General features: G+C 47.1%; 1 protein-coding gene across 6 annotated transcripts in view; it reads right to left on the reverse strand.

The window, feature by feature from the left end:
- The window catches only part of FBH1 (F-box DNA helicase 1), a 46,559-nt gene that overhangs the window by 15,356 nt on the left and 18,635 nt on the right, over positions 1 to 12,568 (reverse strand). For 4 of the 6 annotated variants that reach the window (XM_032622176.1, XM_032622178.1, XM_032622177.1 and 1 more), the window contains 11 exons: positions 12,061 to 12,251; positions 11,459 to 11,551; positions 11,011 to 11,105; positions 9,076 to 9,244; positions 8,157 to 8,379; positions 7,447 to 7,534; positions 7,282 to 7,368; positions 6,461 to 6,597; positions 2,487 to 2,586; positions 2,276 to 2,397; positions 489 to 564 (listed from right to left, as the gene is read on the reverse strand). In XM_032622176.1, the coding sequence (XP_032478067.1) occupies positions 489 to 564; positions 2,276 to 2,397; positions 2,487 to 2,586; positions 6,461 to 6,597; positions 7,282 to 7,368; positions 7,447 to 7,534; positions 8,157 to 8,379; positions 9,076 to 9,244; positions 11,011 to 11,105; positions 11,459 to 11,551; positions 12,061 to 12,251 (1,381 nt within the window). Of the gene's footprint in view, positions 1 to 29; positions 565 to 2,275; positions 2,398 to 2,486; positions 2,587 to 6,460; positions 6,598 to 7,281; positions 7,535 to 8,156; positions 8,380 to 9,075; positions 9,245 to 11,010; positions 11,106 to 11,458; positions 11,552 to 12,060; positions 12,252 to 12,568 lie in introns of all 6 variants that reach the window. The other 2 variants (XR_004348374.1, XM_032622175.1) reach the window with 2 other exon arrangements.

Here is a 12,568-nt window from a genome sequence, read left to right on the forward strand (position 1 = left end):
CCAGGTCCAGGCTCAACGGCATCACTAACCTGCCGTGGGTGCCTGGGCAAGTCAGCGCAGTGACCTGTGCCATAGCCCCTCCAGCTCCAAACTCAGGGTCAAGAGCCCTGCTGACATCCTTGTCTGCTTCTCAGGGACTCGAAATTGTGCAGTAATGAAAAAACGAAAGCACTACAGAAAATTAGAAAGGATCACATGGGGCCCATGCAGAAGTCTCGGTGTGTGAGGTCACCCGGGCAGACAGAAAGATGGTGGGGAAGACGGCCTAGGGGCCAGCGTGACAGAGAAACTTAGACTCCTGAGAAAAGGGTCTGGAAAGAGCCATCGGTGCGTCTGAAAACAGGAGGTCTCTGGCATCCCACCGCTGATGAGAAGAAGCCACACTGGCTCCTCCAGAGCAAACGGGAACTGACTCAGAACCTGCCCGCCCGCCTCCACCCCGCCACTGTGTGCCTGCGTCCACCCCACGCAGCAAGGAGGACACTCACGTCTCTTCCGTTCTTCCTCCGGCTGAAGAAGCGTCCAAATATCAATGATTCTGTCCAATCCAAATGATTTAATCCCCTGTAAAAGTTTTTCGGTGGGAATTTTTTGGTGTTTTGTTTTTAGTTTTGTTTTATTTTTGTTACTGTTGTTAACAGGACAAAGTAAAGCAAACGTAGAGGTGGGATTTTGAAATGAGACCCTTTTTTTGGAAACAGATCTCAAATTGCACCCAAAGCATAAAGACATCGAGTGGGAACCTTCATTACGCACAAAAGCAGAGGTTGCAACGCAGCCTGCAAACTCGGGATGGCCCAGTGCTAAGCTCTGGCTGCTCCCTCAGACTTCTCCTACGTTTAAAAAAAAGGCAAGAACTAGCTGCATGTTGCTTTCATGTCAAAGAAGGCAATTTAAATCATCTACCTTCCACGAATATAAAACAGCTGCAGCAAAGAAGACAGATGAGACCTGAATACTGAGTGTGGAGCACAAACACTCGCCACTGTTCCTTCTGAGGAAAGAACTAGACTGTCTACAGGTACTGGATCTGTTAAAAGGTCAGCTGCTGGAGGAGAGGGCCTGACCCTCCCAGTTCAGCCCACCTCTACTGGGAAGCGTGTACTGAGCGCTGACTGGGGCCCAGGACAAAGGCTCCACACTCCAAGGGTTTAGATCATTTGGGGAAGGGACACATAAAACATTAACATCAAACTGAGACCAAAATAAGACAGTACAGATTATAACGTAACCAGAAGTGATCAAGCGGGATGACACATGTGAGAGTGAAAGAGGGGAGAGGACAAGCTCACATCCTGCCTGGCGTGGAAGATGCTCCAACAGTACCATTTCCTTACAATAACAAAGATGGCTAAACTATGCTACATCCACTGAGAAAGTATTGTAAAGTCACTCAAGTAGCAACATGGGAGAAAATATGCTCGTGGGTGGAGTAAAAAACACATACTCTTTTTTGTACACTCTAAATGCAATTGTGTAAAAATACACAACTATAAGGCCAAAGACATAAATAATTAGCAAAAATGAGAATTTTTACATAAAACACTGAGATTAAGGGTGATTTTTTTCCTTTTAATTTCCAAAACTTCTGTAACTTGGTTACATAATCTTTATAAATTAAAAAAAGGAGCATCAGAAATTTTTTATTTTGATTCACTTACTGTATGTACTGAGGGCCTACACATAGTAGGCCCTAGAAAATATTTTTTTCATACATGAACGGGTGAACGTCTCTTAGACATAAAACTCTTGCTTCCAAGAGTTAAAAACGCCGTACACATGTCACTCAACCCTCCTAGCTTCCCTGTGAAACAGGCAGTGTTGCTGTCCCAGAGAAAGAGGGGCTGAGTCGCCTGCCACAAGCCACACACAGTTAGTGAAGAAGCAGAGCTAGAACCAGTGTCCACTCTGCATCTGGAGCCCCGGGCACCTCCCAGCTGTGCCCTCACCTCGCTTGTCTTACACAACCGATCATCACACCCCAGGACACTCACAGGCAGCTGGCAGCCCCGCATGCACACAGGTTAGAAGGGCATTCTTTTTTTTTTTTTTTAAATAACGGAGGAAAAGGTCCACAGTCCTTGCTGGGCCAGACTTTACAGGACTCGCTGGACCAGAATGGCCAGGGGGAAGGACTTCACAGAGCAGGCTTGGGAACAGTCACAAACCCAAATGCCTGTGTGCAGAGTAAGCCTGGACATGTGGGCCGTTTTCAACGGCTCTGTGTGTCGGCGATGTTTCCGGGCGAGAGCAGAGGACAGAAACGCACTCCTACCCCTATCAGGTGGATCCGGGCAGGCACTTCTCCTTCCGTCACCCGGACGGCCTCATCAAACACGTTGGCGTTGGTCCGGGACAGCAGGGCCACCTGCCCCTTCGTGTCACCTCGAATGCCACCTTTTGGGAGAGAGCACAAACTCTAGGGCAAATCCAGATAAAGAGGGAAGCTAATCTGTGTAACAAATACGAGTAACTGAAAGCCTTACTCTGATGGTTGCCTCCAACCAAAGTCTTTTTTCTTACTCGCTTGCAGACATCCAAGATTGTAGCTCCCACATAGGCAATTTCCACACCAAACCTAAAACTCTGTGGGAGAACAACACAATGAAAGGAGTTAACACCCCCTGAAGAACGTGAGCACATTGCTACCACCGCCAAGGCCTGGCCTCGCCAAACCCCACTGAGCATCTCTGACTCGCCCGACCTGGAATGGGTACTTGGGAATTCCCTACTGTAAACCGACTTACACAGAACAGGAGCTTGGCAAGCAAAGAATCACCATTCTAAGTTTTCAGAATAGCATTTTCTATCTTGAAACCTGAGAGTTACCTGCTTTTCTTTATCTCTTGCCCCCAAATCCAAACCTTGACAATCTTCCACCATGCTTTCTACAGTCGTTTTCTTACCACTGCTCCCAGCGCAGCTCAGAGACCCCTACCTCATGCCTTCCCAACTTGGCCTCTTTTCCCTCTGCCACTTGAATCTTTCCCTCATGTGTTCATCAAGCCCCGTGCCTCGCCACAAAAAGGACGAGCACTCCACGAAGAAAAGGTGACGTGTGGACTTTCAGGACTCCCGCAGCCTGGACAGCCTTAGCCCCTTCGTTCCGTGAGACCAGCAGCAAACTTTTCTTTTAAGCAAATCTACCATTCCTTCCAAACTGCCTCTAACAAAGAAGCGTATATTATACAGAAAATTAAGGGAGGAAGGGGGTCTCTCCCTGCCCCCTGAGGCTCCCTCAACATCGATTCAAACCCTACATAACCGGCCACGGGACTAATCACCATTTCCTGAGCGTTCCCTGCCCTCCCCCTGCCGTGCTGCATGGCAGTAACTTCAAAACGCGGCCCAACACACTAATCCCTTGACCACTGTAGCTGGAAAGACACCATTCTTGCCCAAACTCGTGGTATTTATTGCCTTTTTCCATTCACTTATAACTTAAGGTAATGAAGTATTATGTACTTTGGTGAATATCAATAACACAGCCTAAGGAAAGCAAGACTTTCAACAAACAGTACTTTGTTGCTATAGAACTATTCTAAGTGAGCCGTAACTCAAATTATAAAGATCCACGAGTCCATACTGACACAAATAAATAAATGAATAAATGGAAGAGAAGACACAAAATCTTTGCAGAAGAATTCCGAATAATCTATGTAGACACTCCAACTCTTGTTCCCAAGTGAGCACTGAGGGCAGTGACTTCCTTCCAAGGCACACAGTGTGGAGGGGTGGTGGGGGGAGTCACTTCACAGTGAAGGGAACTGCCAAGCACCACTTCAGCCAGGGGACCAAGACAACATCATCAGTTATAAATCATGTTGATGGGGGACTTCCCTGGTGGCGCAGTGGGTAAGACTACACACTCCCAATGCAGGGGGCCCAGGTTCGATCCCTGGTTGGGGAACTAGATCCCATATGCATGCCCCAACTGAGAGTTCACATGTCACGACTAAGGAGCCCGCCTGCCGTAACTAAGACCCAGTGCAACCAAATAAATAAATATTTTTAAAATAAATAAATAAATAAATAAACCACGTTGACAGTACGGGCCCCCAATACCTTGTAATGAAAATGGCAATTTTTCTTCCAAGGCCTTCCTCCCAAAACATCAGTGCAACCACCAGACAAACACCAACAGAGTGGTATCCGACAGAACACCTAACCAGTCCTCTTCAAGGTCCAAAAAAAAGACAAGTGTGAGAAACCACAGAGCACAGCCAATAGGAGCCTAAGAAGACTTGACAACTGAATGCAGATAGGGCCACCTGAATAAGATCCTGGAATAGAAAAAGGACATTTGGCAAAAAACCAAGGAGATCTGAATAAACGATGGACTTTAGTTTATATAATGTATCCACGGTAGTTCATTAACTGTAGCAAATGTACCACACGAATATAAGACGTGAATAATAAAGGAAACTGAATGTAGGATGTGTAAGAACTTTCTATACTATCTTCTCAACTCTTCTATATATCTGAAACTAAAAAACGTCTATTAAAAATAATTCCTCTGGAAAAAAAAAAAAATAATAATTCCTCTGGGTTGACGCCACCCTAAGTCACTACAGCAAACAAGGGAAACTCCAGGAAATAAGGTCACTGAGTGGGCTACAGGGCCTCCTAGAAAAGAACAGAACACAGTTTAGATGACGCTGGCACTTTCGCTGGCAGTCTCACATCCTCTCACTAGAAGTGAGTTTCTTAAAAGCAGTGGTTTTCACACCTTTTAGTCTCACGACTCCTCATACTTTAAAAAATTAGTGAGCACCCAAAGACGCTTATCATTTACGTGAGTTGCACCTACCTACAATTACCACATTAGCAACTTTAGTGCATTTCAATATAACAATAACCCCATTACATGATAACATACAGAACATATTTTTAAAACGGTATTATTCAGGACTTCCCTGGTGGCACAGTGGTTAAGAATCCACCTGTCAGTGCAGGGGACACGGGTTCGAGCCTTGGTCCGGGAAGATCCACATGCCGTGGAGCAACTAAGCCCATGCACCACAACTACTGAGCCTGCACTCTAGAGCCTGAGAGCCACAACTACTGAGCCCACGGCGGTGCCCTAGAGCCCACACGCCGCAACTACTGAGCCCTCATGCTGCAACTACTGAAGCCCGCATGCCTAGAGCCCGTGCTCCACAACAAGAGAAGCCACCGCAATGAGAAGCCTGCACACTGCAACAAAAAGTAGCCCCCACTCACCGCAACTAGAGAAAGCCCGCCCGCAGCAACAAGACCTGACACAGCCAAAAAATTAAAAAAAAAAAATTTTAATGGTATTTTCCAAAACAGAAGTTAGAGAGAAGAGTGGCACTGTTTTTACATTTTTGCAAATGTTTTTAGTGCCCAGCTTAAGACAGCCGAATCTCAGAGCTCTGTCTGCATCCAGCCTGGTGTGACAGCCTCACAAAGATGAGTGCTGAAAAGGGGAGGAACATGTAGCAGCTTTTCCAGATAATCAAGGCCCCAGGAGTTGCCATGCTCATGCTGGAAACAAGGTTTCCAAAATCTGGATTTCACTTGAAAGCAAGAAGTTTATCTTCGGCAATACATACGTCAGCTGTTTTCCTTGAAGTCACAGCTCATAGCATGCGTTTTTGAGAAAATGCCAAATCCCCAAGTCTGAATAACCAGAGTTGGTCCGTCAACTGCTTGTTCAAGCACAAACGAAAGAAGCAGCGGTGGAGCTCACAACACAATCACAAAAGTGCTCCTGGTCAGACAGCAGCACACCGCAGGGGCAGAAGGACTTCATCCTACTTCCCATTTCATCACACAGACTGTGAGAGAGATAGACTCAAGGGTCTACAGTAATGAAATTAATCATTTTTCCTGTGCCATCAAGGATGTTCTTAGTAGGGACTTCCCTCGTGGTCCAGTGGGTAAGACTCTGCGCCCCCAATGCAGGGGGCCCAGGTTCGATCCCTGGTCAGGGAACTAGATCCCATAGGCATGCCACAACTAAGAGTTTGCATGCTGCAACCAGAAGATCCTGTGTGCTACAATGAAGATAATAAATAAAAATACATATTAAAAAAAAATAGTACTCTTAAAAACAAAAGATGTTCTTAGTGAACTGCCTGCTTTCTTTTTTGACTCAGTGCCTTGCAGTGAAGAATAAGGCAACTGCTAGGACTGGCTGGTACCGAAGCCGAGATTCTCAGCCACAGTCTCACCACTGACTTTGCATCATCAGTGCAAATGTCAACATAGTGCAAGAGGCAGATAACTATTATGAAAACAGTTTTGACTTCGCAGACCCCCTGAGAACCACGGAGAGCCACTGCTTAGAGGCACGGATTTGCTACACACAGTGAGCCTCATGAAAAGCCTTACACGGGCCCTGGCACGTAGTCAACACTGGAGAACCAGGGTGGGGAGCCACAAGGCTTGTGTGTATATACGCGTCTGGGGACTGGGAAGCAAAGACAGCGCTTACCTGTGTGAGATAGAAGACGTGCGTGTGAGGGACTGTGAACAGAGCGTTGACTGCACCTCGGAAGGTATAGATCTGTTGGTGTGGGTCCCCCACGAAGATTTTCCCACATGGCTGAGACAGAACTATGTTCATGATCGCTGCGACCAAGAAGATGGAAAGTAAGGGCTCTGAAGCGACACCAACCCACGGAGCAAAAAGAAACCAAACTTAAGACAGAAAAGGATGAAAACGCTTGCACACTGGACAACAGAGTTATCTTTCCCTCCAGCATAGGTGCACTCAGTCCAAAGAAATGATTTTATAACAAACAAAAGAAACAGCTTCTAACCCTACGAATGCAGATTATTTTTACTCCTGAATAAATTATTGAGTATAAGAAACCACATAGGCAAATATAAAATGAGGCAAGTTATCTTCTCTGATATTATAATTTAAGGCCCTAAAATGACCAAGTCACACTATTTTCTATCAGCCACTGGAAAAATACACAACACAAATTGTTCACTCTAAATTGACTACCTTTTCCCCCTCCACATGAGTCTCAACCCAATCATCTGGTGACCTAGGCTCAGGCAATATTTTAAGAATAACGCAAGCAAAACATTCAGAGAAAATTAAGTCTCCTTTGGGTGAGGGTGGGGGTGGAGAGACAAGTGCTGAAATCCAGTCAGACAGCGAAGGGTTTCTGAATGACTAAGCGTCACGCGCTCCTCCTCATGACAGACAAGAATCATCGACTTATGCACACACGTGTCCTCTTACACATTCACAACACTGTTGCTATGTGTTTGGGACTACTGGTGTCCTGAATGGCTTATCACCTGGGGTACAGTCCTGGGCCTCGTCCACAAAGATGGCATCAAAAGAGGCCAGCAGAGGCTTGCTGAGCTGCCAGAGTTTCAAGTAGCCTACAAGAAGGGGCACAAGAGTCAGAAATCGGAATGAGGAGGGTCCACGGCGGGGCTCAGGACTGGGCGCATGCGTACCGTCGTGCGTCATATGGTAAGCCTCCTCCTTGCACTCGCCCAGCTTCCGCATGTTGTCCCAAAGTCGGCTCGCTTCGAGGACACCGTTCTAGAAAGCAAGTGACACGGTGATGTGAAGGTCACGACCCTGAAATCAGGAGTTCATGTCCATGTGCAGGGGTCAAAGCAAAGGCCCCAGCTCACGGTGAACGGCAGCCACTCCCTGACCTCCCCCGGCTCCACGAGGGCCTCATGTCAACGTCAGGCGCCCAGATGGGCAAAAGCCAGGGGCTGGACCACACCCAGAGGTAGAGCATCGCTCAGGGAGCACAGCATCTGATGAACCAAGAAAGGCTAGATGATTCCTCTAGATTTATGACCGACAGTTAATTCATAAAAAGTGTGGTCAACGACTGAAAAGACTTGATAAAAATTAGAAAAGAGAATCACATCTTTAGACCCTGGACCAGCAGACCCCACGACGAGCTCTTATAAACCCTGGGCAGGAGCCCCATCTGTGAAATGGAGGACCAGGCTGAGGACTAAGCAAGATGAGTGCTCTTCACAGAAAACCCTGTACACTTCGCAGCCAGCACAACCGGCCTACGGTCTCCCCTCCACCTCTACCTCCTGCCAGCAGCTCTAAAGACATCAAAGACCAGTACAAACTGGCACCGTGTCGAGCCCTTGTTCCTCCCGAGCCCTAACTCCAAAGGGACTGAGACACTCACCAGCTTCTCGCTCTGCTCGACCATGACTCTCTGTCCCTGGCTGTTCTTACACCAGATGGGCACGTGGTCGATCGTCAGCTCGTCGTCAGCCGAAGCAAAGAAGTTTTCCAGAGTCTTACAAACTAGCTTGGCCCTTATGAAGCCACCCTTCCCTTCAGCGAGGACAGAGTTGACCATGAAGGGGGTTAACTTGAAGAGATTCAACTTCTTCTTCAATTGGTACCTGCAACGCACGTCCCAAAGGCACCGGGTTGGCTTTTGTGGCAACTCGCGATTTAGTGTCTCCCCCAGGCCTGCCCCCTTCTCTCCAATGACACCACCAGGTCACTGGAAGTGGGACATACAGGTGACAAAAAAAAGCCTGAGGAGGTGAGTGAGGTCCTCGTAGGATAGGAAAGGGCTCCGTTACACTTTCCAGAATTCACATCTAATAACCCAGGAGACGAAGTGGCTCACAGCAGATACCACTGTTCCAAGGTGTGGACCAGACTCCAGGAGGCCCCAGGGGGGGACCCTCGAAGCTCCCTGAAGCTTTCTCGTCCAAGGGGACACGGCTTAGAGGCCCTGGGTGCCTGGAACAAGTGCCCCTCAGCTCCATCTTCTCCCCTCCAGCTTCTGAGGAAAGCCTGAATGGGTCAACCAGACTGGTGATGCCCTGAACTTTAGACAAGTCACTCTGACCTTCTGTGCCTCAGTTCCAGAGACATGAAAATGCCTCCCTCAGTGAGACAGTGTTAAGCTTCCCTCAGTAGCAATATATCTCTATGGGGTGAAGTAAAAATTACTCAATCTATGGCCATATTCCCTGCCTGTAAGTGAAGATAAAGCACTAAGTTTTCTCCGAGTCACTGTGGTGTACTGACTGCAACGTGAGAGCAGTAACTGGACGTAATGGCAACAGTGGCACCATGATGCTCACTTGCGCCCGATGTGTCCATAGGCCATGGAGTGGAAGGTCTTGCAGATGACATTGCTGGGGAAGACGAGCTCGGCCTGCTTGGCGATGCTCTTGTTGAAGGTCACGTACAGAAACCTGCTCTCAGACCACTTCTCAGCGTACTTGACCAGGGTGGAGGTCTTCCCAGTGCCTGAGGAAGCCAAGAGCAAGGGAGGTGATCCTCTGACCAGGAATAACGGTTCCCACAGATGCTATAATCGGGTCCCACCCATGCCTATCTCCCTGCTTGTCTGGGACCAGACAGTGGCAAGTTTTCCAGTACTGATGAAAACTAAAAACGGTGCTGTGAAGGGAGCAGCAGACTCAAGACAGAGCCACCTGGGTTGGGGTAGCAGACCCTGCAGCTCTAAAGGGGCCACTTCAGTCTGCTCCTCAGCCTGTGTGGGTAACACTGACCTCATAGGGTGTGCAGGATAATTACCCAGGTACCCAGCAGAGGAACTCATAAACGGTAGCTATGCTGGCCTAGGCACCATTCATGCTTCGACAGCAAGAGCATGAAAATGAGATTCAAGGATCCTTCCAAACCGTTCTGAACTATCCTATCTGCCCCTCCTCCCCGCCTTTCATTCAGTTATTCAGTTAGTCAACTGTCACCCACTGAACAAGTATTTCCTGAGCACCTATTGCATATTCAGCCCTACACTAGGCATGTCACAAACACAAAGCTAGGTTCCTGCATTACAATCTAGTTGGGAATAAAACACCAACACAGTTGGAACAACTGGAACAAAAAAAAAGAGAATAATGGTAACACAGTAGAGTGAAAAAGAATATGGATCTGGAAACAAAAAAGAAAATCTCGCCTATAAAAGAAGAAAAATAGCACCTCCTTTCCTACCTACCAGGGCTGTTTGAAGATCAACAGATCAATGACATAGTGTGGAGGTGTTTACAGAAGGTGTGTGTTGGCTATTCTTCCTATGTAATCAGGCACCAAACAGTTAATACAGATTAGTCACAGTGAGAGTTCAGAATCACGGAGGTCTCAAAGGGCTGAGGAAGCCTCCACCAAGAAGACACAGAAGTGACGGGGGTCAACATCGGATGGCAGAGAGATAGAGGAAGTAGGGGACGGGGAGGGTAGGCGAAAAGGCACGTTTCTGGAGAGAAATAGATCCAGCTTTGAATTCTACCTCCACCACGTATTTGCTCATTTAATCTGGACCACATCATTTTAATTTCCCTGAGCTTTAAAACCTCATACATAAAATGAACCAGAAATTCCCTGGCCATCCACACTTCCACCGCAGAGGGCATGGGTTCAATCCCTGGGGAATTAGGATCCTGCATGCCACGCAGTGCAGCCAAAAAATAAATAAATAAACCAACCTCACAGAATGTTAGGATTAGCACAGGGCAGACATTTGATAAAGTGGCTGTTGTTTTTAGTAGGATATTTAGGCAGAAAAGAAGCGGGAAGGCATTCCAGGTAGAGAAAATAGTATGAGCAAAGGTTCAAAGAGCAACCAAGTACTTTAAGAGCCAGGAAGCACAATTAGCTGACTGAGGAATGTATGTCAGAACCAAAAGGTAGGAGGTCCTTCCAGACTTCACCCTACAGAAATCAAGGAGCTCCTGACACTGTCTGAACAAGGGATTCACATGAACTACCGCCCCATAAGCAATCAGTGTCTGAGCAGATATGATGATACATAATAGGCTGGATCAATCCCAGTGGCATCTACCCCACAAACAAACTCCTATGGACCATTTGTTCACCAGGAAGTCCAGTGTGGATGCCCCCCTGGAGTGGTAAGAAAAAGCAATTATTCCTTGGCAACTGCTTTTTAGATGATTTAATTGCAGCAGTTCAATAATAGATTAAGGTAAAGATATTCTGGCAGGTGGCGGGTAAGGTGGTAAGAGGCATTCCAGGAATGGCAGCCCCCTTACCTGCAAATGCCATAATTTTTACCACCTGGAGAGGTTCCATCTTATGGCTTAGGATCAGCTGTTGTTCATGTGTCAGCTGGATGGTTGTTTTCTTGCTATAATCATTACAGAAGAGAAATCAGGAAAAGAATAAGGAATTGAAAAGATCAGGTGATAGACTGTCAAAAATGAAACAGGAAACCAAATGGGATGAATAAAATTTAACCAGAAAAAAGGGGAGGGCCGCCCCCCCTTTGGGTGATTAAATTGTTCTAAAACTAGGTTATGATGTTAGTTGCACACTCAGTAAATCTACTAAAAATTATTGAATTATACAACTAAAATGGGTGAATTTTATGTAATGTAAATTATAACTCAATAAAGTAGTTAAAACAAAACACCTTTTCCTCTTCAAGTACGAGAGTCAGGAATCAAAGACGTCCACACACACACACCCTTACAGACATACCCTGGCCAGACCGATGGTTCCTCTTTGACTGCTGTGGCCTGAGCACAGGAATTCTCCTGAAGATACAGGCAATAGAAAATGTTGTAGTGAATCCTAACAGGAAAAAAGCAGATTAGAGATTTTCAAATTCAGTCATGACCTGTATCTTATTTTTCCTCAGATGTTTTTTAGACTCCTAATCATTGCTAAAAATAAAATATGTACCACCATTTTATGAAAAAAAGGGAAGAAAAGGGTTTAAATATACCTAGAGCTGAGCTATATTTACCTGCACTGTTGGAGGTAAATATTTGGAAAGCACGGTTCTGGGAGAGATGCCTGGCTGCGGTGGGCAGAGGCAAAGGAGATACACCAGGATGTGCTCTTTGGGGAACAAAATGTAGCCACGTATGAACACAGAAGGCTCCGTCCACTCCAGGCTCAACAGTCCTGAAGGTAAACACTATCTTGGGGATGGTGTACGACCCCACGGCACCTCACATTCACAGAGCCCGCTTGCCTGCATCACTGCACTCAAACCTCACGGAGAACTTGGCAGAGCAGTGGGTGGTGGGGCTCGCCCAGTGGTAACGCGGGGAAGGGGCAGGGCGGGGGCCAGTTACCGGTTGCTGATGTTGATCCCTTTCTCCCTCATGGCGTAGAGCAACACGGCAATGCAGTACAGAGTCTCAGTGATGTCTGGCATGGTCACTGTGGAGCTGGGCCGCCGGAGGCAGAAGAGCAGCTGCTGGATGTCATTGACGCTGCTGGACAGGAGGATGATGGCCGCCACCAAGGCCCACACGTTGACACCCTGAAAAGGGAGGTGGACAGGACAGGAGACGAGACCCAAAACACAACCGGTAAGAATCACATGGGACAGCCGGTGAAGAAAGCCAGGTTTGGGGTTCGTGTACCTTCCTCAGACCGTCTAAACGGAGCGCAAACTTCCTGAATGACATTTGGGAAACACCAGGCATGTCTCCTTTTACCCTGGATTCCTTCTTTCTCATCATTTTTGGGTTTGAGTTCTTAAGTTTTCTTTGATTAAATAACATTTATAAAGTACTTAATGCAAGACGCTGCACAGACGTGATCCTCCCGCCTCCTCACCAGCCCACCCCACCCGCA

This window comes from Phocoena sinus, chromosome 2 (assembly GCF_008692025.1).
Source record: "Phocoena sinus isolate mPhoSin1 chromosome 2, mPhoSin1.pri, whole genome shotgun sequence".
Lineage (NCBI taxonomy): Eukaryota > Metazoa > Chordata > Mammalia > Artiodactyla > Phocoenidae > Phocoena > Phocoena sinus.